The sequence below is a fragment of the Felis catus genome, chromosome C1, assembly GCF_018350175.1.
Source record: "Felis catus isolate Fca126 chromosome C1, F.catus_Fca126_mat1.0, whole genome shotgun sequence".
Lineage (NCBI taxonomy): Eukaryota > Metazoa > Chordata > Mammalia > Carnivora > Felidae > Felis > Felis catus.
Window position 1 is genome coordinate 153,906,380 of NC_058375.1, and position 26,934 is coordinate 153,933,313.

Genomic DNA, 26,934 nt, shown 5'->3' on the forward strand with positions numbered 1-26,934 from the left:
TCTACCCCTCTCAAGTTCAGGTCCCTCTCTCTCTCTTTCTCTCTCTCAAAATAGACAAACATTTAAAGAAAAAAAAAAAGGAGCTTACAACTTAGGAAAACAAGCTTATAAAAAAAATATAAATAGAAGAGAGGCTTAGAAGAATACTTGCTCTGACAGACTTACACTGCCATGAAAGCAAAAGGGAAGAAGAAATAAATCTGGCTTGAGGATCTGTGATAAAGCTTCAAGGAAAAGGTAGACTTTGGAATTGGGCCTTGAAAAATGCATGGATTCCTCTGGGCGAGGAGTTGGGCCAGTAGAATTCCACACTGAAGAAACTCTAAACAAAAACAAAGAGGCTGTAACTCCTCAGTACACGGAAGAGCCACAGTCTGTTCCCAAGTCTGAAAAGACTTAGTGGAAAGAGACCGTGGGAGATGAGGCCAGGAAGGAAAGTTAGGATGAGGCATCCACACATTCCCAATGCCTACTGCAGAGTCTGGCCTTTACTATAGAGGCAAAAAGACCTTTATGGAGAGAGTACCGGAGCTTGACAGGAACTGACTTGTGGTTTGAAAATATCCCTGCAGTATTTTAAAACTTGTAATATAAAAAGTAGGAGCAATAAGGGGCCAAATACCCCAGGCCTAAACTAGAACATCAAGAAATGGAAATAAAAATGAACACTATATTGCAAGAGCCCCAAGGACTTAGCAATTTATAACCCTTATATTATACACATATATTTCTTCTACTCAGTGTAAAAGTTAATAGCAAGCAGAGTGGAGATGGAATAAAAAGGGCTGACTAGCATGTGTGGCCCAAAGTCAAAATAACCCTCTCGAATTTGCTAAGTACAGGTTGAATACTGGTTATAAGGGGGATCTTTATTATAATAAAGAGATACAATTTGGTAGACGAAACACAATAGCCAAGGTCTCAAGGCAGTTGTGGTATGTGTAGAAGTCAGGCTGAGGGTATGGTCAATGTTTCAGAGGGGTTGAGGGGGATGACTCTCTAATTCATAGCAGGCTCACAGCTGGTTACTGAGGCCACAGAAATCCAGGCCCCAAAAGGGGAAAAAAAAAAAAAAAAAAAAAAAAAACCCTAGCAAGGGAGTCAGGACCCAGCCAAATCGCCTGAATATCAAGGGAGGGCTCCAGTGAGGCATAGGAAACAGCCATGGGCTCACTGGGGAAGACTGGATCTATGGGTGTGGAGAGTACCCTTAAGGATGGAGTTTCAAGTAACAATTCCAGGCCACCCCCACTGGCAGAAGAGGCTTTGTCTAGATTAACCAATTTTTGAACCCACAGTTTGAAAGTCTTCAATACTGAGAAAAGGCTGAGTAAAACCCAAACTAAAACTGTGTTAGATGAACATGAACTTGTATCACAAACGTTTTCTGAATTCCTCATCTAAATTCTTTATCTGATGTGATTGTAATGGCAACGGTTATTTAAAAAAAAAAAAAAAAAGACCTAGTACCAACCAAGATAAAATACTTTTATCCAAAAGCAAGACAAAGTAGTAAACAAAAGGCTCTCAGTCCACCGTAATCTTAAGAAAACTTGTACAATTGGGCCCAGTTTTACCTGTAGCCTCACCTGTCCCCACCCAGCGCATAAGCTCTAGTCACACTGGACTATTTCCCATTCTCTAATACTCAGGGTATTCTGGTGTGTTTATGCCTCCATTTACAATACACATCTTCCTCATTTGGCTTGGCAATGGACATTCATCCTTCAAGTCACCTATACTTCAAGCAGAACTAATCACTGAGTAAGTTCTTATAGCATTTTCTACATACCTTTCTTGGGATAGCATCTAATTGTCCTTCATGATCAGCTTGAGTTCCCTCTCCAAAGAAGCCTTGGGGCTCTAGCAGACATTTATGTTGGCCTTTATTCCCAGCCTTGCCATAAACTGTATCATATCACTTGGTTATTTCTGCCCCCCAATTATGAATAGCTTATGAGCCATAGCTAAATCTTATTCACCATTTTATAGCCTCTAGTTAGCCCATATTCTGGCATAAACTTATCAATACGTTGAGTAAATTAACATTTTTCTGGGGCACCTGGGTGGTGAAGTCCATTGAGTGAAGTCCATTGAGTGTCTGGCTCTTGATTTTAGCTCAGGTCACGATCACAGAATAATGAGATTGAGACCTGTGACCAGCTCTCTGCTGAGCATGGAGCCTGCTTAAGTCAGTCTCTCTCTCTCTCTGTCTCTCCTCTCTCTCCTCTCTCTTCCGCCTCCCCTCTATTCCTCTCCCCCCACTCACACTCTCTCACAAAAATAAAAATTAAGAACACAAAAAACATTTTTAAAAAATTAACATTTTTCCAGTTTCCCAATAACTGAATAAGGTTCTGTTTACTTTTGCTTATTAATTGTTATCATTTGAATGAAGATATTAATCCTTATTTTACTTCCATATTCTACTTATCCTTCCCTCAATTTCTTAGAAATTTGCTATAATAGGTATTTTAAAACTAGAAAAATATGTCAGACTTTTATTTTATTCAATGTAACAGTGGGGCCATAACAATTTAATACCACACATTGCTAAAATGAAATTCAGGGATTTGAAGAACAGTAGTGTATTATGTCTGCCCACTTAAAATACGCCAGCCTTGAACAAGACAGAGTGTTTATCCTCACCATCCCAGACCAGGCACTTTATTGCCCTTCTTGGCATCACCTGTTATCTAGAACCCATCAAAACCAGGAATACCCCTTACATTCCAGACTTCCCCTCCATTCTCCTAGACACTACCACCACTATCTAATACATTGTACACTACTATAGCCTTTGCTTATTAGAAAGCAATCTGGTAACAATAATAGTATTCATCATCATCTATACCTTTTGCTTATGATACAGATAATTCTCTTAATGGCCCATATTACAGATGAGGATATGTAGACTTAAATATACAAGTAACTTACTCCAAATTACACTGGAATAAAGGGCTAAAGTGAGATTTTAGATTATAGGAGTCCAAAGCTATGCTCTCTCCACTACTCCAGCGGTTCTCAACCTTTCCCATGCATCAGAATCACTTGGAGGGGTTATTAAAACAGACTGCTGGGCTCCACCCTCCCACCTTCTGATTAAGCAGGTCGGGGACCACACTTTGAAAATGACTTACACTATATCACAATGACAAAGTAAATTACTTAATTGAAGACATATAGTTAATTCAGTAGATTTTCTCTTGACAGAGGGCACCTATGAAAGCATACCCTCCTAAAGGCAAAATCCTGTGCTCTTTGACAGAGAAGTGAGACATCAGGAGAAAATAGTGCTCAGGACAGGTTCCTGAGTGAGAAAATTCAATAAGGTAGTTACAATACCAACTCCCTACAAATTTATATGGAAACTGAATGTAAGTAATCAATTCCCATTTCCAATTCTATCTTCAATGTGGAAAAACAAATGCCTGAGAGCAGCCAGAATTCCTAAAAGAACATTGGCCATTATGACTTACCCTTCCAGACCATTAAAACATATTACAGAGACACTGCAAATAAAACATTTTGGATAGAAAAGCAGAAAAATCAATGGAGCTAAAGGGAAAGCCCACTAACACATGAATAAAAATAAATTTAATATATAAAGGTGTCATTTCAAATCAGTAGGGAAAAGATCGACTGTTCAATAGATAATGTTGGGGCAATTTTTTTTTTTTTTAATTTAGACTATCTCATACCACAAAAGAACTTAAAGTTTGTTTCTGTCAAATATTTAAACTTTCATAAATTTTAGATAAGGGGATATTTTAAAGACTTCTAATGTACACCCATTTTATTCTAAGCAAGGCAAAGGAAATACATGGTACAGCCTCTAATATAAAACTAGAATGACAAAAATGCTTCCACAAACAAAGCTACATGATAAAATAATAAAACTAGGGGAATAGTTAGAACATAAGACACAAAAGGTCAATAGGTTTTATATATTGAGTGTAAAATATATATTAAGAGCTTTTACAAAATAAGATAAAAATAGAAACATGAGGGGCGCCTGGGTGGCTCAGTCGGTTAAGCGTCCGACTTCGGCTCGGGTCACCATCTCACGGTCCGTGAGTTCGAGCCCCGCGTCGGGCTCTGGGCTGATGGCTCAGAGCCTGGAGCCTGCTTCAGATTCTGTATGTCTCCCTGTCTCTCTGCCCCTCCCCCGTTCATGCTCTGTCTCAAAAATAAAAACGTTAAAAAAAAATTTAAAAAAAAAAACATGAGTATGAAGTGAATGTAAGAGAAAAGCAAATGAAAACTAAACATTTTAAGTTTCTCAAACTCAATAATGATCTAAGAAATGCAAATTTAAGATACTCATAGTCATTTTCCCTTATTAGACTGGAAACCATCAAGGCTTGACAATGAAGAAAGTGATTTTTTTTTTAATCAAACTGGAAAAACTGGAAAAATGCAATGAATACTCAACAAGGTCAGGAAACGTGCCAAAGTGTCAAACACAAAGTGCATTTTAAGTAGAGAAGGAAACAATTGTTCAGATACTTGATATGTTTCTATTATGTATAATCCTGAGGACAGGTTTTCACTGACTCTCATTTAAAGTGTGTCCTTGACTTTAAAAGATGGAAGATTTTGAAAGGTTCTTGTTTGGTTATTTCAGGGGAGGTGGTGGACTGGGGGTGGGGGTAGGAACTGCTAGTTTGGCCCTTAGATTTTTTTTTTTTTTTTTAACTACATGAACTCCCTCCCTATTCAGAGCAGTCTAGTGCAAAGAACAAGATACTGCTATTTTCATAAAATATACAAGTTCTGTCTGGGAACTCAATGATGCTTGACAAATCTTTAAAATTGTCTACGTATCTGAAATCACAAAACAGTAATGCGTGACAAGTGTTCATATCGTTCACATAGCAGCCAGTCTCAATAAGAATGCTTACATTAGAAAATACACACCACTTCAAAATGTAAATGTACGACAGTGGGCTACCCTCTTCTGTGATCACAAATTCCTTCTCTATGACCTTGAGGCTTCTCACCAATTTTCAATAGTTTATGACCAGCGGTAACCTAATTAGAATACCTTAGTGAGGAAAAATGCAGCTGTTTGCTTCTTTATGACCAAAGTAATAATATGCCTTTCTTCGGAAATGGCACTAACAATTTTTAATTGAGTGAGTATCCAAGTGGAAATGAATGTGGCATGACATGAATATGGTACCAAAAAGCTCAATAAGACACCTTCATGCAGATGTCACCTCACACTCCATACCCAAGAGAAATGTGTGCTGTCAACAGAAATAACCTCATCAAGAATTCAGAAAGGAAACGCAGAACTTACTCAAACTGACTCAGTGTGTTTCAAGACATGAATTATCAACAAATAATCATAAGCACTTCTCATCTTAGGTATCATTTTAAGATTTTTTTTCTTAATTGTTTTTTAATTTATTTTTGAGACAGAGAGAGAGCATGAGCAGGGGAAGGGCAGAGAGAGAGAGGGACACACAGAATCTGAAGCAGGCTCCAGGCTCCGAGCTGTCAGCACAGAGCCTGATGCAGGGCTCGAACTCACAGACTGTGAGATGATGACCTGAGCCAAAGTCGGACACTCAACCGACTGAGCCACCCAGGTGCCCCTTAGGTATCATTTTTAATGTAAAGGGACTATGTATGATTTACAGATGTGGAAAGTATGTGACCAATGGTGGAAGGTTCTCAGCCTGTATTCTGCTACTTCAGCTTCCTGAAAAAGGAATGGAATCCGGGCTGTGGATAGGGAAGGTACAAAATAAAAACCTAGTCTTCTCTTACATGAGGTGACCGTCTTGTAGCCTCAAAGATAAAGTCTTTTCACCAGGAACCACTGCCAACAATAAAATCCAGTGAAAGAATATCTTTGGTTAGTTTTTTTTTTTTTTTTTTCCCCTAGAGGAAAAAAGGATAAAGGTCTACAACGTACACACGATGTGCTATCTCCACATCTACCAGGTAGAGCCTTTTCTAATGATTGTAAAGGGCCAAAAAACCTGCTTACAAAAAATCACATTCTATGAACTAATGAGTCACAAAACAGCATTATTTTATTTAGGAAACAATTATCCTTAACCAAATATTAACTACTAATTCACTGAACAGAAACAGTGGGCAGCTTAAACCAATCTTATCAACTTTCATATGGCTGATGTTCAAAAACTTCAATAATTTAGCTATAGACATTTAATTGTGAAATATTACAGGCATGAGTCGATGAGACAGGTATCTTCATTTTCAGATTAAAAAAAAAAAGAAAAAAGATGTACAGAGGTTAATTTGTCCAAAATTTCCTAACTATTCAATGGTGGAGCCAAGACTGAATATCAGGTCTTGCTGAAACATCGAGCCTATGTCCCCTAGACTATTCTTAATACATTTTTGTCACTTCACAAAGTTACAAGTTTAAGGCAACAAAGGTGACTGCTGGAGTCTGGTCAGATGAAGAATAACCTCCATTGTTGCCTGACATCAAACTGCAGCTCTGCCCCTGTGCCTGCTGGGCCAGGGACCCTGGGAGCTCCAGGCTGAAAAGGAATAGGCTAGAGCTACCTCTTGCTGCCATAGCAATGATCCTCAGGCCTCCTGGGTTGTTGTCTATTCCCTTTAGGAATTTTCCCCTTGGCACCTCACTGGACTTTGCAATCCACTGCCCCAGTGAGTACAGCATTCTCCAGTCTCACAATTATCCCAGACTGAGAGAGACAGTTTCGATACTTGGTTCTAGCTAAGAAAACTCAGTGCTAACAACTTCCCAGAGTCCAGTGAGAAGATTTCATCTCGGGGGAGGGGGATGTGTTAAGGGGGTAGGAAGAGGGCACATAGATACCTACAACTTCTATATTTGCATAAACATTCTGAAAATGTTCACTAAAGCATCTGAGAAATCACACATGATCTTAACCAAGGCATAAAAAAAAATTTTTTTTTGAAACTGCATAGTAATTGGCATTTCAAAGATTTGGACTTTCCTTATTTTAAAACAGAGAGAGTATTGTTTACACTGCCTGGGAGGCTGTTCAAAGATGTGTATTTTTAATAAGATTGAATCATGTTTTCAATTCAGCCAAAGCGATTTTATTCCATGAATACATTTTCCATGTACTATATAGTAATATTTTCAATACAATTAGCTGCCAGTGCCCAGCCCAGTACCTGACACATAGTTAGCTTTCAACAAGTGTCCCTTGAATGAAAACAAAATTAATGAACTGTTGATATTTTCAGGAAGATATCTTATTCTTGTTACAATCGGTTACCTATTAAGTAGCTTCGAACCTAGCCTTCCCCAACAAATTCAAATTTAAAATCCCCCCTCTCAACCCCCTTACCTGTCTTGCTCAGCTTCTTCACCCTTCAGTGGAGCCTATGACTCCCAGTCCTCTTACCCTCCTTGACTACAGCAAAGATTAATAACCAGAACTCCCCTTGTGTCCAAGCTTCCTCAGTGCTGCTGGGAAAAGACCATGCCTGGCCCAGGGACCACACAGACTGCACTTCAAAAAATGTATACAGTACTTCCAAACCAAGTAGGTAATTACACACACAGACACCCAGCTTCCCAGCTTACTCTAATAACTGACAACAGATGGTCCCTGACTTACAATGGTTTGACTTCTGATTTTTCAACTTTATGATGGTCCAGAAGTGATACATGTTTAGTGGAAATCATGTTTCGAATTTTGAATTTGGATCTTTTCCCAGGATAGTGATATGCAATAGGATAGTCTGTCATGATGCAGGGCAGGGGCAGCGCAGTTCCCAGTTAGCCACGTGATCATGACTGTAAACAACTGATACACTTAACCACCATTCTGTTGTTCACTTTCAGTATTCAATATAGGAGATATTCAACACTTTATTGTAAAATTGGATTTGTATTAGATGCTTTTGCCCAACTCTAGGCTAATATAAGTGTTCTGAACACCTTCAAGGTAAGTTAGACTAAGCTATGATATTCGGTAAGTTAGGTGTATCAAATGCATTTTCGACTTCCTTTATTTTCAATTTACGATGGGTTTATTGGGGCATGACCCCATCATAAGTCTAAGAAAATCTGTACTTCTATTTCCCTCTAAGAATGTCCTTTCTTTGGCATGACTCTCCCTAATGGCAAGTCACAGTACCTTCCACACAGATTTCTCCGAAACTTGCAAAGGCTTTCAGTTTCTAGCGATAACAAACTCTGGGACTGGTTTCCTCACTGCTGCAAACTTTGCAGTCTTTCAGTTCTGGAATTATATTCATCCAAATCTAAAACTTATCACGCATGGTTAATGATCTCATTGGAAACAATCCAAATGTTTAATATGTAAAAGCTAAAAGAAAATGTAAACACACACACAGGCAAACATATGGTTGGTTATACAACTATTTGAAAAAGCATTTTTAAATGTGTCTCAAACAACTGAAATAACTTATAATTCTGAAGAAAAGGATATAAAAATAATACACATAGTTAAAAATCTAAACATTTACAAGTCTAAAAGGATGCATTCTATCCACAGCATTACCTAAACTATAGCTGAAAAAAACACTGGTTTTAAGATATGAATCAGTGTTTTTCCAATAAATGAATTCGGAAAGTGTTACTTTCCATGTTTCTATTCTAGAAGTCCATTCTGTATATTAGCATATTAAAATCCCTGACAAGACCTTAAGAAAACATTTTAACCCAAATTTTTGTGATCAGAAAAAATAAAATCAGCCAAAAAATGTTTAGCCCCATTTACTGTCACTGCTATAATCATTTATTATATTCGCTTTCCCACCTGGCAGTTCTGGGAGGAGGATGTGGGGGACAGGGGAGCAGAATGCAAAGTGGTCAAACCAAATGGATTTCAAAGTACATTTGGGTTCCACTCAGACCTGCCACCTCCTGGCCACGTGACCTTGGACAAATTACATGTGTAAGCCTCAGTTCCTCTTCTGCGCAATCCAGATAACAACTACATCTACTTTACAGAGCAGTTGATCACAATTAAGTGCAGTAGCACCCGCCATGCATTTAACCCAGTACCTGATGAACATTCAATGTTCAGGAAACGTTCAATGCTTGTATGACTACAGTCCTATAAGTCATTACCCATTGTTGTTAAATTACTATGCCCCTGATACTTTTAATTAGTGAAAATTTGAATTTAAAAATATTCATTCAAACCCTAAAGTAATTAAGGTTCCATTTCATTTCACATACTATCTTGTAAAACACATTATTTAAGAGAACATTTAGTGGGAACACCGTAGTACTCAAGAAATTTTCCAAGTGCATGAGTATAATTCATTCTGTCTAAAAATTTTCATTATACTTACTAAGAAAAGTAGATGTAAATTATGTTAAGAGATTCTGAATAGTCTTTTCTCTGACATCAAAACTTACCTGCAAGAATATGGAAAATATTCCTGTATTGCCAAAAGGCAAATCCAGAAAAACATTAATGATTATTTAATTGTATTTTTCCTAATAAAGGCTTTTAGTCAAGGGTATGCAGGGTTAATTTTCAGACCACGCTATCATGCTGCCACCAGAACCTAATAAATTACGGCTTTACACAATCTGGAACAAACGATTCCTACTAGCCTCTCATCCTAAATGATACAGTCATTATCATCACTGTGTAAAAAAATTTTCTCCAATAGGTGATAGCCATGGTAAGGATAGTGTCTCAAATTTTCACTCCCTCTTTTGAATAATGATGTTCTTGTACAGGACATTACAATAGGAAATTTTCAGTCACTACATATCAGTCCTAACAAAATCAAAGAAATGCAGTTAGAGTTATTCTCATCTTACAGAGAAGAAAGGTGACATACTAAAATGTAAGGCACTTCCCACAATGGTGAGGAAAGTGAGGAAACAATCAGAATTGCAATCACCTTGGTAGGATACTCCTAATCTCAGAGGGGGCATTTTTTCTCCTCTAAAAGGGAATGTGATTTTCATTAAGATTAGTACCCATTTCGTATTCAGTGTTCCAAGAACAACTTCCCTGCACCTGGCACAGGCACTTCCACGGGTGACTGATGAAGAAAACCAACCCACATCTACTTCCTGGGAGAGGATGATGAGAACAGGCATGTTCTGGCACTCCTTGGTTTCCATTTAGTACAATAATGCTGTCAGCATTATAAGAAGTTGTTTCCTAAAACTTCAGGTAATATTTATAATTTAACAAACATAAATTGAAAGCCTGATATGTGCTGGTGTTACTTCTGCACTTTCATTCTGTATAATTATCCCACCACAGAGGGAACTGAGGCCCAATGAGAGAAAGTGCCTAGCCAGAACAGAGACTGGGTTCCAAATCTTCTGTCTCCAAATCCATTCTGCAGTAGATGACTGCTGAGTGCTATTCTGACTTCTGGCTGGGCCACTTCTATTTGAAACCAAAGACAGTGCTGTTAAATGTCCGAGGGCCAAGTGCATTGGTTAACCGCATCAGACAACTATAAGGTAGACAGATGGCAGAGGCAAATGGAGAGAATGAACCTCACTCAAAATGCTTTATGGACCTGCCCATACATTAAATTGTTACTTTTTAAAGTTCCTTTTCTGATGCATCCTGGCTGAGAATTTCATCTTATTTGAAGACAATGGAAAATGCCAACTTGCTGCCAAAAACATTCTTGGAGAAATAAAATGAACAAACTTGCTTTCTACTATAATATTTGCAGTTTTGTACACATCTTGAGGTATAATTTCCAAAAACACTAGGGAGAAAGAGCACTTGTATTGATTTTTCTTTCTTAGGTCCCTATTCAACAATTTAATTTCTTTCATTCATGATGCCTTTCAATTCTCAATCTCTTCTTTCATAAGCTGGAAGAAAATACCCTTTATTATTTGTTCTTATTCTTTAGCCATCATTGTTCACATCAAAAGGCTAATTTCTTACACCATTAGAATAACCAAATCAAAATAGCAAGGATCTTGACAATTTAGATTTCAGGGTCTTGACACAAATGAGAATTTTTTTCTTTGAGAAGAATTCTTATGCACTAATTAATCATGCAATTAAGGACTAATTGCTTCATCCTCAAAACCTATAACTTATTCTATAAACCAAATGTTACTCTATCATTATTCAAATAGGAGTATTTAGGCTTTAAATAATCATACAGCACTTAAGTCCTGTTAAACAATCCCACCCATGATGGCTAAACATTTTGTTTTGTTCTACATTTGAGATGGAAACATTACTCAGAATTTTCACTTATACTACTAATGAAATGCATATAAACACCACTGCAGGGAGTAATGCTAAAAGAGAATATCAGACTAAGAATGGAATTTAATAATAGAGTGCTAAGAGATTTACAACAACCCTTTTAATGGTGTAGCATTTGATAGGGGTTTAACAATTCATTAGTTAGTGGCTGCAAAAATGAATGTTAAACACTCAGTTTGATGCTTTGTTTCTATCTCTCTAGTGGACAGGTAATCCACTGGTCTTCAATGCTGACCTTTTGCTCAGGTTCACACAAATTCAAATAACACCCACCCAATAACTGATCATCAGGTGTCTAGGTATATGCAGGAAATTAAATCAAACCCAGCAGTATACACAAAAGAAATAAAATATATATATATATATATATATATATATATATATATATACACATATGTATATATATATATATATACATATGTATATATATATACACACACACACACACACACACACACACACATATATATATACATATGGCCTCTGCCTTTTAGGGTTGCACAATCTAGTTAATTTAATCAAATATATCAGGAAAGAGTATTACACCACAGTAGATTGTAAACTGCATAAAGAATGCTAAAGTGACCACTTATTAATAGCAAAGAGTGGTGGTGGGGATAAATCCAAGTATCCATCAATAGGGGACTAGTTTTATAATTCATGGTTCATCCCTACAAAGACATAATAACACTAGGGGGAGAAAATAGAGCTCTTTATGTCATGAAATGGAATAATTACCAAGTTACATTATTAAATAAAAAAGCAAGGTACAAAGCAGCACTAACTGTGCACAAAAAAGGGAGAAACAATATGCATATACACACGTATTTGCTCCTGAGTATAAGGAGATACACTGTCAAATATGGTTGCCTGTAGTCACATAAGGCTCTTCAGCACTGGGTACGTGGCTAGTGTGATTAAGAATTTAAATTTCAATTTTATGTAATTAACTTTCAAATGTGACTCATTGCAAAATATTTTCAGTTAAAGACAACTTTCTTGCTTTGTAGAATTAGAATCATGTTAACCTTTGCATCATGTAATATATCATTTAAATTGAATTATTTAATGTAGTGCCTAAAATTTTTTAAGTTTGATTTGTGGTTTCTATGATATTCGAATTGGCCAGCACTGGTATACAGTGTCCTACCAGGATTTAAAAAAAAAAACTGATGACACTAATTGCCTCCAGGAACCAAGGACTGGAGGGAGGTCTCTCACTGGTCATTTTTCTCTTTTGAATTTTGTGCCATTTGGATATATTGCCTATTAAAAAATAATGAATAGGAATGCCTTGGTGACTCAGTCAATTGAGCCTCCAACGCTTGATTTCAGCTCAGGTCATGATCCCAGGGTTGTGGGATCAAGTCTCAGGTCAGGCTCTGCTCTGAGCATGCAATCTGCTTAAGATTCTCTCTCTCTCTCTCTCTCTCTCTCTCTCTCTGCCCCTCTCCCCTCAAACTCTCTCTCTAAAAAATTAAAATAGAGATGCTGGTGGGGGGGTGCTCAGTTGATTGGGTGTCCGACTTCAGCTTAGGTCATGAACTCATGGTTCATGGGTTCGAGCCCCACATCGGCCTCTGAAGCCTGATTTAGATTCTGTGTCTCCCTCACTCTCTGCCCCTCCCCAGCTCACACTCTGTCTCTCTCTCAAAACTAAACATTAAATTTTTAATAATTAAAAATTAAAATAGAAAATAATGACTAAATGACATGACCTATAAACACCAATGTAAAGAATTACTATCATTAGCATAAAAATTTAATTTTGGATGGAATCTCTCCCCCAAAAAACATAGATGATACTTTTGAAGAAGTTATATATGGTCCTCGGCAGAAGATGCTTTCTAATTACCTAAGATGACAGAAATGTTTCACAAACTAACAGTATCAGAGTTATCAATATAAGAGATAAAAGACTTCAAGCCTTAAACTGCTTAAACTCGCATTATCTAACATGTATGCCACTACCTTTCTTCCATCACAAGACTGTTCTTTCATTTTTCCACTCATTGAACATATTTTCCCCATTTTCTTGTTCCCTTCTTCATCTACATCCCCAAATAAAAATTTAATTATCTCTACATTTCCACTTAGCACTGTGTGCATCTACTTGGCTAAGCAAAGAATGGGGGAAAAGCCAGGAAAATCCTCCCCTACACAACTCATGAATGTTTTTTTCTCCATGAAACAGCCATGTATAAACATAAGCAGATCACAATGGGCTCAACTAAATGAGTCCTGGTTATACTACTGAATCACACTTAACATAATTAAATATTATAATGAAAAATCAAATTGCATATGTATGGGGTATGACTATTTCTTTCCAACTTTCCCACCTTATTTTAAAAATCAGTATTTTAAATTTTTTTTCTACTTTGACATAGCTGGTTTTAGAGCTTAAAATGCATATATCAATGGAAATTGTTTTTAATTAGCAATGTTAAGTTTAAGGAAGAAAAAAACGCTGCCATTCTCAAATCCAAAGGATACTCTTCTTTTTCTCTCTCATTCTCCCTTCCACTTCCTCAAGAATGTTTGACATAGAGGGGTGCCTGGGTGGCTCAGATGGTTCAGTTTCCAACTTTGGCTCAGGTCATGATCTCACAGTACATGAGTTTGAGCCCCATGTCGGGCTCTGTGCTGACAGCTCAGAGCTTGGAGCCTGCTTCGGATTCCGTGTCCCCCTTTCTCTCTGCCCCTCCCCCACTCATGCTCTGTGTCTTATTCTCTCAAAAATAAATAACAAACATTAAAAAAAAAAGAATGTTTGACATAGGGGTGCATTGGTGAGTATCATTTAGAGGAAATACTCCTAAGGCCACAGAGAGCATGTGTGCAAAGCCATCCACAACCAGCAGCCCAAGTAAGACAGGTCCCTCACCAGTCACACAGATCACATACCAGAGTGAATGATGAGCACAGTAAACAGAGGTTTTGACTAGGTTTGATTCAGAGAGCAAGGCACTCGAGATAGCCCTTAACAATTAAAACAAAATGGTTCAGGACCAGAATTTTACAAAATTGCTTCTTGACAGGAAATCTTATGAAATTCCCTGTGAAGGCCAATAGATGGTAAAAGATGGAATGAAATAGCTATCACTGTACTACTTCCTGCCTCCTTAACTGTGTATGCCTTCAGCACAGCCCATCATTTCTTAGTATCCCAAGGATGTTCCTTTAAAACCAATGGTATCTTTATGTCCAAATTGTTCCAATTATCTGTGGAGTTCCAGAAACTTGGTCTCTCCCCTTGCCTGAGTTTTACTTCCCCAAATCCATGATATTCAAATTTTCATTATCACCAACGTGATGTGCTTAATATCTGGAAGAATACAAAAAATTATTGGATTTGGTTTGCCAAAAATTATAGCAAATATTCATTCAACACCATCAAATAGCTTCCAGAATTGCCACTCATTCAAACTTGCATAATCTTAAGTGTCCTAAATAACTATGATTCATTAAAAAATGAAAATCCTAAAGTGTTACATCCTCAATATATATAGAGGAAATCCTGAATTTGGTTAGAAAACACTTGGGGCGCCTGGGTGGCTCAGTTGATTGGGTGTCCGACTTCGGCTCAGGTCATGATCTCGCACTCTGTGAGTTCGAGCTCAGAGCCTGGAGCCTGCCTCGGATTCTGTGTCTCCTTCCCTCTGCCTCTCCCCTGCTCATGCTTTGTCTGTCAAAAATAAATAAACATTAAAAAAAAATTAAAAAAGAAAACACTTAAAAATGCCCCTTAGTAAGTTCAAGGCTATACCATTACAACTACTAAGTTAGTTGGAAACACATTCCTAGGCTTCACAAGGTTACCAGCACAAACTTCAGGACTAAATTTTCTTAGCATCATCTAAGAAAGAACTTCCTATGTATTTTACATACACACAGGATCACAGATAATTAGACACTATTCTTAGACATTACTTCTTTCAGACAAAATCATATTTAAAAAATTTATATATAGTATAGGTTGGAATAGGTTCTAGATACAAAATTTGTCACAACTAAGGTATGAGGGGAAAATCAGTCTATTTCTCCTTTCAGATCACTAGTTGTTTTGGCCTGTTTTCTTTTTTTTCCTCATTCAAACAATGTCATACCTAACTTTCCTAGAGGAGGAAATGTTCATAGGTAATAAAACTATCACAGTAAAACCTGCCCTCTTCAGAGAAAAACTGAAGACACAAGACTGGTAAGATAGGATCACAACATAAAATTTAAAAATTAGTTTCTTTTCACATGCTAACATTCTTTTCTGCCACCTTTAGCTTTGCCCTCCTGAAGCACAGCAAAAAGATTTTCGCTTGAAGTTAAGGCATCTAGCTGCTCTCTGGGAATGAATATCTTACAGAAAAACGAAAGACTGGAAGAAACCATGCCCATAATCTAGTAGGCACTCCACCCAGGAGTTTTGCTGCCAGTAAATAACCGAACCATGAATACCAGAGAAAAATGGGGGCTGCATCAGACCATGAGGTCCTTTAAGACAGTCACCCTGTCTCTTTCCTAATTCTATTAAAGCAATGATACTTCACTATTGGCATAAAAGAACAAGGTGAGAAACAAAGGGTTTCTCACTTCTACTTAAGCATAAAGGAAATAATGAATTCAGTGGCTCTTATAATTATCTTGACCACTGTTGGCTTAATTTGGCCTAGAAACTATAGCACATCCATTGGCCATGGGAATGGAAGGGTGGTAGCCATGTTCAGATTTAGTAATGCAATTTCCTGTTTTTCCAGCAGATCTGAACTGATACACAACTGTCGCAGCTGTTAAAATTCTGGCTCCTGTCACCACTACTCCCCTTGGGGTCATCTCATACTTCCTCACTTCCATTTCTCTAGAAATAATAGCAGGTACACGTGTGTATGCAGATTAGAGAGATGATAATCCTCAAAGACTGGTGATAAATGTTCCATCTAGGTTTGAGGATCTTAAGTCTATTTCCCTATAGATATATGTTGGTATTAGTGCAGAAGCTGTAACATTAGGCTACAAACTGAAATGGTATATCTAATTTTAACAAGTACACTGGAATGCATACATATTACTTAGTGTTAATCTTCCAAATTAATCAGACTGAAAAACAATGCCCTTTTCCAGTGACATTACCATTTTAAAAATATATTCTGATGTCTTTGGCAATCAGCCTACACACCATATAGAAAATGAGAATCACTACTTTATAGGCGTAACCATATCATGGACCCACAGTATTTTACCTCAGGTTCTTTTTCAACCCCATTTCAGAGGGTTGCCTCTGAACCACTTAGGTTATTTTACAAAATCAAACCCGTCAAAATATGGCATTTCACTCTTAATTCTGTCCAAAACAATTTTCTACAAGTCTGAGGCAATTACGAAAGAAAACCTCTACGCTATTAACCCAGACCCTAGTCCCCGTTATCCGCGATTTCACTTTCCGCTGTTTCAGTTGCCAGCGGTCAACCGCAGCCCGCAAGCAGAGGGGCCCCTTCCGGGGAATCGTCACAAGGCCGACTGTAGCCTCACACTGCGTAGTCCGCCTCACGTCATCTCACAAAGGCATTCTGTCATCTCACATCATCACAGGAAGGGTGAGTACAGTCCGATATTTTTGAAGGGGAGGGGAGAGAGGGCTCACGCATGAGCTCACACGGGAGCTAGAGAGACGGGCCACATTCACGTAACTTTGATTACATATTATATGACGTGGTGTCTCCCCCTCTCAGACGGGGTCCCCAAATGTGGGGCTACGATGGGGTGGAAACCGGTGGCACTGCTGGTGGAAGATTTCACCTGAGGCAGAACAAAGGAGATAGAAGTTTACCGAATACACTGCAGGGGAGTCCTGGGCAGGACGGCAAAGGAGACACCGTCTCCAAGGAGGGAGTGGGTGGGGGCTGCTTTTAGAGGGAAGGTGTGGACGTATGGGGCCTTACGGAATTTTCCCTTTTTGGTAACTGTGCCTCGTGGTCAGTTCGGGCCTATGGATGTTCTGAGGTGGGTGCCCTGGTGGGCCTGTCTGTATTCAGCTCCGTGGTGGCCGTGGGCCCTCCCTACCTTCCATTGCTCAGGCCTGCTGCCCAAAAGTGGCCTCTACACAGAACTTCTATGGGTACTATTCTGTTTCATGATTAGTTAGGTTGTTCATCTCTCGTTGTGCCTACCTTGTGAGTTAAATTTTATCACAGGTGTGTATGCACAGGGAGAAATGGTATATGTCAGGAGTTCGGTACTCTCCCGTTTCAGGCACCCACCAGGGGTCTTGGAACATGTCCCCACAGATGAGGGGCAGGGACTACAGTACTTTATATATAACACGTAAGTTGTTGAGAGAGAGAGAGAATTGTTTATATTATCTCTGAAGCTCTGATTTCAACGGGCAGAGTGTTTCTAACAGGGAAGGAGCAAGAGTAACGAGGAAGAATTACAATGAGGGATTCTGAGGCAACTGTCCCTGTTTCCCTAGCACCTCCGTTCTCACTACCTCCTAACCACAAACCTGAGAACCTTAATGGGGCTCTGTTTTTTTCTCTGGAGAGTAGGCAGCTAAGAAACCAACCCAGTTCTGTAGTAAATGGGCTCTCCTCCCACCAAATTTCTGAAGGCCTGTCTCTGAGCTATATGGCAGGAAAAGGCACAGATATAATCAGGATATTGCCCAACATAGGGCACTACACATATTCAAAACCCAAATGCCTCAATTCGTGGCCAATGAAACCTGAAAATTCTGACCTCTGTAAAGATTTTAATGATTTAAAATGTATTAAGTTACAACTAGTACCGAGTTTTCAGCTTTCTAGGAGTTGAGCTTAACAGACTTTTTCTCACACCTGGGCATTCTTTGCTGTCTTAATACTTTCTTTGTCATATTACCCCACAATTCAACTCTACAGCTTTTTTCAATGTCTAAAGCCATTAAATAGTTGTAACTTCTTTACGTTTATAAACAGCATTGTGAACTTACACTATATGAAACTAATAATAAATTACCCAAGCTCACTCTAGCATTTTTCCAAAGACTAGTCAGTCTTTGAGAAGCTTTTCCAAGGGATTCATTCCTCAGATGAAGTATGTATGAAAAACTGAAGACATTTGGCCCTTTATAAATAGTCCTGGGAAACTTCTTTCTCCCATACTTTTAGTTTATTTTTACTGTTAGCAGATGGGAAAAAATTTAGCAAAGCAGTCATAAAAAAAAAAAAAAGTCTTACAACAACCATCATGCTAATGTTGGAACACTAAAAGCTTACAGATATGAAATATCTTTAACAACAACAAAAACACTTGTTGGAATTATAAAGCCAGTTTGATTTAACTCATAAAATAGGTATAGATGCCTATGCTTAGATAGGAACTCCTTCAACTTTTGATCTGGCTCTTCTAGACACATTTGCTCCTAAACATCTTAACTATGTATTATTCATTTTTCACAAAAGTGTCTCCAGCACAGAAGTTTAGAACTTCTCTTTAAAATATATTCCAATATCATATGTGAAAACTCTACAATGCTTGCCAAAGGGCCAACCCTGAGCCTTCAGTTAAAAAAACAAAAAACAAAAACAAACGAAAACAAAAAACCCATCGGGGTGCCTGGGTGGCTCAGTCGGTTAAGCGTCTGACTTTGCCTCAGGTCACAATCTCGTGGTCTGTGGGTTTGAGCCCTGAGTCAGGCTCTGTGCAGACAGCTCAGAGCCTGGAGCCTGTTTAGAGTTCTGTGTCTCTCTCAGTCTGCCCCTCCCTTGCTCATGAGAGAGCACGCACGCACGCACGCGCGCTCCCTGGATCCCTCTCTCTCAAAAATAAACAAACATTAAAGGAAAAAGAAAATTTTTAAATCAAGGCGCCTAGGTGGCTCAGTCAGTTGAGCGTTCGTTGAGAGTTCCAATTCTTTATTTTGGCTCAGGTCATGATCTCACAGTCCTAGGACTGAATCCCGCATTGGGCTTCATGCTGAGCATGTGGCCTGCTTGGGATCCTCTCTCTCCCTCTATCTCAGCCCCTCCCCAACTCCCACTTGTGCTCCAGTGCACTCTCTCAAAATAAACATTAAAAAAAAAAATCACTAATCACCATTCTACAAAATCTTGTATCTTACTCTAAGATATATCTTGTTTTATGCAAGCAGAATATTAATCATTTTGTTCCAATTTAAAGTTCAATACTTAGAAGTCCTTCTGCCAATAAATAAATTTGAATTAAATAATTACTTCATTTATCAATTTCATAAGTTAGTCCAGGAGGGTCAGAAAACTTTTTCTATATATGACCACAGGGTAAAACTTTTTACTTTTGAGGTCATATGATCTCTATCTAGATACTCAACTATGATGTGAAAGCCACCATAGACAATATGCAAATGAGTGGTTATTGCTGTGTGCCAGTAAGCTCTACCGAGGATAAGACTATCCAGAATATATACAAAACTCCTAAAATTCGACAACCAAAAGAGCAAACCCAACTAAAAAATAGGCAAAGAACTTAAACAGACATTTCTCAAAAGAAGATACACGAATGGCCAATAAGGACATGGAAAGATACTCAACATCAGGAGTCACTAGGAAAACGCAAATCAAAATTACAAGATATCACCTCACACTCATTAGGATGGTGACTATCAAAAAACAAAAACAAAAACAAAAAAAAACAGAAAACAACAAGGGTTCACAATCCTCGTGAAATGTTGTTAGGAATGTATAATACCTATAACCACTATGGAAAAACAGAATAGTCCTTGAAATATTAAATAGAATTACCACTTGATCCAGCAATTCTACTTCAAAAGAAGTGAAAGCAGGTATTAAAAAGATATTTGTAGGGGAGCATGGGTGGCTCAGTCGATTGAGCGTCTCTTTATTTTGGCTCAGGTTATGAACCCAGGGTTGTGGCATCCAGCCCTACATCAGACTTTGCACTGACTGTGGAACTTGCTTGAGATTCTCTCTCTCTCCCTCTGTCCCTCTCCCCCCACTCATTCTCTCTCTTTAAAAAAAAAAAAAAAAAAGAAACTTAAAAAAAATGTATTTGTATGCCCATGTTGCTAGCAGCATTATTCACAATAGCTACAATAAGAAAGCAACCTAGTGTTCATCCAAAGATAAATGGATGAGCAAAGTCCTAAAAAAAACGGAAGGAAATTCTGATATATGATACAATACGGATAAACTCTGAGAACAACTCTGAGAACATTATGCTAAGTGAAATAAGCCTGTCACAAAAAAAGATAGAGACTATTTGATTCCACTTATATGAGGCACCTAGAGTGGTCAAAATCAGACAGAAAGTAAAATGGTGGCTGACAGGGGCTTTCAGGGACCGGAGTGTGGGAGCTATGTTTAACAGGTATGGAGTTACAGTTCTATAACAAGAGAGTTCTGGAAATGGATGGTAGTGCTGATTTTACAACAATATGAATTTCCACTGAACTGTACACTTGAAAATGTTTAAGATAAATCTTGTTATGTGTATTTTACCACCAAAAAAAAAAAAAAAAAAAAAAAAGAAATTGCAGTTAAAAAAAAATAGGTGAAGGGCCCATTTCAGCATTTCAGCCTTCTGGACTTAGTTTGCTTGGCCACAGTTTGCTGATCAGTGATTTAAGCTTCAGTTAAAAAAAAAAAAAAAAAAAAAAAGTACCATTTCTATATTAACATCATATTCCTTTTTATCCTGTATAGTTACAGAGAAATTTCTTTGGTAAAGCTCTTAACATCAGGGGCCAATCTCCTAGTGCCTAGAAAAATGTGTTTTATATAAAGTAAGGGCTTACAAGTGTTGACTAATTAGTTAAATGAAAGCAGTTGTCTCAATAACATGAAGCTTGGGCATTTATATTATATAAATACACCTGGCATTTCAATACTGTAATACGGTCATAATATTATTCAATATCCTCTAACACATTTAGAGGAAATTAGACTTTGGATAAGAAGTCTAGTATAGACTTAGTTTTATTTTTCTTATTTGGTAATCAAAAATACCCACCTTCGAATTTACACTAAATTTTTAATAACTACCTAATAGCAAAAATAAGCAGCTTATCACATGACAAAAGTTTACTGAGTTAAATTAAATCATCCAAACACATGAAAATTTAATTATTTTGAAGACAGAAACCAAATATTTGTGTTCACTTTATTTTTTTTTAATGTTTGCTTGTTATTTAGAGAGAGAGTGGGAGACAGAATATCAAGCAGGCTCTGCTGTCAGCTCAGAGCCCTTCATGGGCCTTGAACTCAAAAACAACTGTGAGATCATGACCTGAACCGAAACCAAGAGTCAGATGCCTAACCAGCTGAGCCACCCAGGCACCCTTATGTTCATTTTAAATTCTAGGCACTGGGGGTTTTCATAGGCATTAGAAATTGTGGGAGTTTTTAAAATACAAATGTGATTTTAAAAAGAATGAAGACAGGACACTTTATGAAGCCACTCTAAATAAAATACTCTTTAGCCATTCCCATTCAGTGTAATCCACAGTGGCAAACATTGGGTGCCAACATACCTATGGAGGAAGAACACAGGTTTGGGGATCAGATCTTGTTTCTGTTACTCATTCATCCCTTTCAGTGGTGTGTCTTTGAGTATGTTAGTTTAGCTCTCTGAGCCTCAGTTTCCACAACTGCAAAATGGAGTTAATATACTTCCTCAAAAAGGAGTAGCAAATATTTTATTTATCTATTTAATAATATACTATTATTTAGTATAAATTATCTAAATGTAATCTTAAAAAAAAAAACCAAAAAACTAAAGCTGAAAGTGAGGATCTTGTTTTCCCTAAAAATGATTAACAGAAGCCCCCATTCCACTCATGGCTTCACCTCCATCTCAGATGTTGAAACCTACTTAATCAATAGTTCTCAGATCTGGTAGCACATTACAATCACTGGAACAGCATTTTTAAACCTCTCCACACCTTGTCCCAGCCCAGGTCAAATAAAATCAGAGTAAGTAGTAGGTGTGAGCATGGGTATTAAAGATCTCCAGGTAATTCTCTTGTTGAAACCTCAGCTAAGGCATTCAACCTGTAAGCAGTCAATAAATGTTAGCCGACAAGAATTCAGTATGTACAATCAGTAAAACTTTAGAACCAACAATGCATCCAAATAAAAGCTTAAGCAAGCAGCTGTTAAATCGTTTAATTTTTACACGTCTTAGCTGCAAAATTATCAAGTAGGTTTTTTACCCCTGTCCATTCCTGAAAATTTGTTTCAGAATCAAAGCATTAAGGTCCTTCAAAGCAAGGTCAACTATACTTTTGACATTTAAATTTCAAGGAGTTAAGCAAAAAACAAACAAACAAACAAACAAAAAAGGTATCTGTCAGGGCAAGTATAACTTATCCTGCATAAAACACAAGCACTAGCTAGCAGTTCTAAAGATAATGTACCCAAGCTGATTCTTTGAACTTTAATGAATGTATCTTACAGTGGTCAGGAAAAGAGAAAAAACAAAAAACAAATAACAAAAATAATAATGCATTGAACTCGGCAACTAAGTCCTGGGTTTTCCTTCTGGTTTTGCCACTCACGTGTTCTAGGACTTCAGCAAAGCCACTCAGTGTCTCTGGGCTTCAGATTCTCATTTGTAAAATGCAGAGTTGCACTAGATTTCTTTAAAATGATCTGTTACAATGTAAAACTTTGAAAATTACAGAGGGATTCTTTAGAGCAAGGATATCCAAGGAGGACTAAAGTAGGCCTCATAGATTATTGGAGTCATGAGTCATGGTTTAACTAGTTTTATAGTAAGGAATGTACTTCCCAAATCTAATAATTATAACATATTGAGACTGCTCCTTACTACCTCCCATAAACCCATATCTAAGATTTTTCCCCCCCACAATTAAATCATTTTTAATGTGCTGGGGTTTTTGAGGAAAAAAAGCAATACTGAATATTCAACAAATATTACATAATAGGCACTTGGAATATACCAAGGGACAAGATAGAAAAATGAAAAAAGATAATTTTTTTTACATTTATATTTTGCAGATATTGATAACTTCTTTAAATAGAATGCAAAGTAAAATGATACAGTGGGGCATGTTACTCTAGATAAGATGTTGAAACATTTTTGCAGATATCCCTCATTCAATTAGGAGAGGAGGGTAAAATTCCTTAAAAGAATTTTCTTCATAGTTGAAGAATTAAAAAATGCAGTTTTATACATTATTTTCAAGATTTTAAATTCTCAAAAGTAAAATCTGAAGCATCTTAATTACAGTCGTGCTTATCACTAGACAACTCTTTGCACTTCTTCATCCCAAAGCCATCTATCTGATCTCTATTTTACTCAGAAGTATTGATTTCTGACAAGTACATGTATTTTGTGTATATGCATATGATTTTTTAATTCTACCTTAACCTTATCCATTTTCAAACCCACCAGCTTAATACTATCTTATTTTGTGGCACCCAAATACATTTCTGTATTCCTGAAAGTTGTCTCCTGTTCAGTTTACATACCTCTGTAGTCCCTATGCTTTTATGATTGATATCTTTCTACCAGTATTTTACTCATATATATATATGGAATATATGGAAGAATATATATTACACTGAACAATGAAAACACTGGGAAAATGGGAACGGAAGTCAAGAGTAATAGGGCTATTTGCAGAGGGGAGAAGATCATTCAAACAAAATGAAAGAATTAATTCATACACTACATGTTATGTTTCCTCCACGTAAGCATTATATTAAAAATCTTCTATATTAGTCATGTTGCTTTGAGACTTCTCCATGTTTCCTCTAGACAACTGCCAACGTTCGCATGGTCTCTGATGAATAAACATGCTGTGACTTGCTTCTAAGGAAACGCCTGTCATGTTCCAGGGAAAAATGACTTCTCTTAAATCAGGAAACTGATTTAAGAAGACTGCACAACTCCCATTCATTAGTTACAAAGTCGATTTTTCCTTAACGTTTCTTTTCTGGAATCTTTGTCTTCCCTTTAGGACATTGCTGCCTTCAGATTAACTATCAGAAAGGAAATTTGAGTTGCGGGAATATATGTAGGAAAAGTTACACTACATCAAAGGGGTTCCCACTTCAGAAGCTCAAGGAGCACCTAAGTTAAGCCTTCCCTGTTTACCGAGACTAAGGTTATTTTCAGGTTCTCCCCATCTCTTGCAGAACTACCTGTTCTCATTACTGTTTACCCAAATGCTTAGCAAGGTGATTAGCATATCTGGCAGGAAGACACGCTTCATTTAATATTAACTCACCATGTGACAGCCCATTCCCCCTCCAATCTCTCTTCAAACACGTGAGGACACAAAGAAAAGTATCGTTGTTTGCAGTCTGACTTAGCGCTAGGCTTTGGCACCAGCAATTGGCCACAGGCACACACACCCCCAATCACAGACGCTCACGCAGCCGGGTCCCGGAACTGTCATGCGGGCTGACAGCTGGCACACCCTCCCGTTGCCCTCCACTGCTCGCAGAAAGCCCCTTCCTTACCGTCACTTTGACACTGCTCACCTGCCTGGGCCTCAGCCCTCAGCCAAGGAAACTTTTTTCCCCCTTCCCAAGAGCTCACTCACAGGTATCGTCCGCCGCTCTTCCAGAGCCCCAAACAAGGGGCTCTTTGTTACTATTTTTGCTCCAGGACTCCTCACTCACTCAGTTCCCGGCATTCGGCTGCCCTTCAGCAGCTCAGCGCAGCCCCAGTAGGAAAGGAATCAAAACTACCAGAACCCCCGTCCCCCCTCCCCAGCCCAGACGGCCTCCAAGGAGGCCGGGAGGAAACAGCCTCCTGGGCTGCCTATCCCTCGGCCAGTGAGTCAGGCAGCTGGCAGGGCAGCGAGTTGCCAGCCAGGTAAACGCGCTGCGGCCTTGCCGCCTTCGCCCTCCCCGGAGACCCGGCGGCGCGGCGCTCGCGGCTTACCCTGCTGGGGCGGCGGGCGGCGGGAGCGCCGCCAGGGCGTCCTGCGCGCGGGGGGCTCTGCTGTCCATCGCCCTGCGGGGCGCTGCGCGGGCTCCAGCTCCGAGGCGGCGTGTCACTACTAGAGTGGGAGAGGCCGGCCGGTCAGGGCGGGACGCGCGCCTACCCGAGGCCTGAGCGGGGCGGGCCGCGCGTCGAGAGCCCGCCCGAGCCCCCCAGCCCCGGGCCGGCCCGCCTCCCGGGTGCGCTTCCACCTGCGGGCCGCGGCTCCGAGCCCGCGGGCGCCCCCGCCTCGGGTCCTAGCGGCCGCCCGCAGCTGCGGCGGTGGGAGGCGGCGCTGCAGCCCCCGCCCCGTGGGGCTTACTGGGTAGCCATTTGGCGCCTCTCGGGGCGGGAGAGGAGCAGCCCAGGCTGGAAGGAGGAGGAGCGGGGCGAGAAGCGCGGCTCGCAGGGGCAGCCGCCACGCCGGCAGCGCGTCTCCGGGCCCCCCCGGCCGAGTTTGCACAAACAGACGCCCTGGGAAAACTTTTCGCGACGAAAAGTTGAGAGAGCTAATTCCTCTTTTCCCACCCAGGGCTCCTACTTTCTTTTCAGAAGGAGACAGTAGCGCGCCTGTTCTCTCCCGCGGCTTCCTCTCCCACTCTTCCCTCCCCCGGAGCGCGCGCTCGCAGTTGGTCTCTCAAGCCAGGACTTGAAGGAGGAGAGGGTGGCAGCCTCTCCCAGGCCGAGGCAGCGCCTCCCCCGCCCCGCGGGCAGGGTGTCGGACGCTCGCTTGGCGCCGCGGGGCCTTCCCCGAGCCGGCTCACTCACCCTGCCCCATTTCCCTGTCCAGAGCCCCGGAGCTCGCCACCGCCTCCGCCGGACGGCCACCTAGAAGTGGTGGTGAGGCTCGGCTGCATCGGAGCGAGAAAGGCAGCGAGCCGGGGACAAAAACTGGGGGCGGAGGGGGGGTGCCGAGGGCCGGGTAGGAATTTCCCTCCGCCCACCCCACCCCCGCCCCGGCTTCGGGTCTTTGGGGTCTGTCTGGGGAAGCCGAACGGAAAGGTAACTCCCACGCCGAGAGTTCCCAGTCCCGTCGCCAGGGCGTTGCTTCGGGAAGCCGGGCGCGCGGGGAGCCGGACAGGTGGGGAGGAAGGGTAGGTACCTGCCCGGTGAGGACTGGAGGGGAGGATCCCGGCTGCCGCGGAAGTGCGGAGAGAAACTCGCCGAACGGGGCCTGCAGCGTGCCCTCCCGGCGGTTCGACTTTTCACGTCCAGCGCGGTTTTTTGTTTTTTTTTTTTTAGCTCCAACTTGACCTCTAACGTTGCTATTCGGCTAAAAGCGCACCTGTGACTGATTTTTCTAATCAGTGGCAGGTTTAAGCTTGCCCCGTCTTCAGAGGCATATTTCTTTCTTTCCTTCTTTTTAAGCATATAACAGCTGTGACATCAGGACTGGAAAATAGTGTCTGACGATAATCTAGAACAAATGATATATTTTATTCCCCTCTTGGAATTTTACGGGAATAAAAGAATCACAGACACAGCTGCGTGCTTGTTTGTACATTTTAGTTACCACGTGCATGCTCTGTAGATGATTCTTTACACCTGACAAACAGGTATATTTGCTTATCTCGTATATTGTAAGCGTCAGTTGTTGTAAGATGTAAGACATTTCTGATGGGTTCAAAAGCTTGCTTTCAGAAAAATGTGAAATTAAGTTGTCCTTAAACTACGGTTTAAGAGTAAAAATATTTCAATAAAATAACGAAAAGACTAGGTGAAAAAGCATCCTACAGGAGGCCTCTGCTGTGGTATTAGCATCAAGTAACAAATCTTATCCACTCCA

At 39.7% G+C, this 26,934-nt stretch overlaps 1 protein-coding gene across 12 annotated transcripts in view; it reads right to left on the reverse strand.

Moving 5' to 3' along the window:
* The window catches only part of COBLL1 (cordon-bleu WH2 repeat protein like 1), a 171,810-nt gene extending 145,276 nt beyond the window's left edge, over positions 1-26,534 (reverse strand). For 9 of the 12 annotated variants that reach the window (XM_045033883.1, XM_045033881.1, XM_045033885.1 and 6 more), the window contains exon 1: positions 26,251-26,534. In XM_045033883.1, the coding sequence (XP_044889818.1) occupies positions 26,251-26,519 (269 nt within the window). In that variant the 5' untranslated portion in view covers positions 26,520-26,534. The other 3 variants (XM_045033884.1, XM_023259400.2, XM_019838190.3) reach the window with 3 other exon arrangements.
* Between the last annotated feature and the right edge of the window lie 400 nt (positions 26,535-26,934).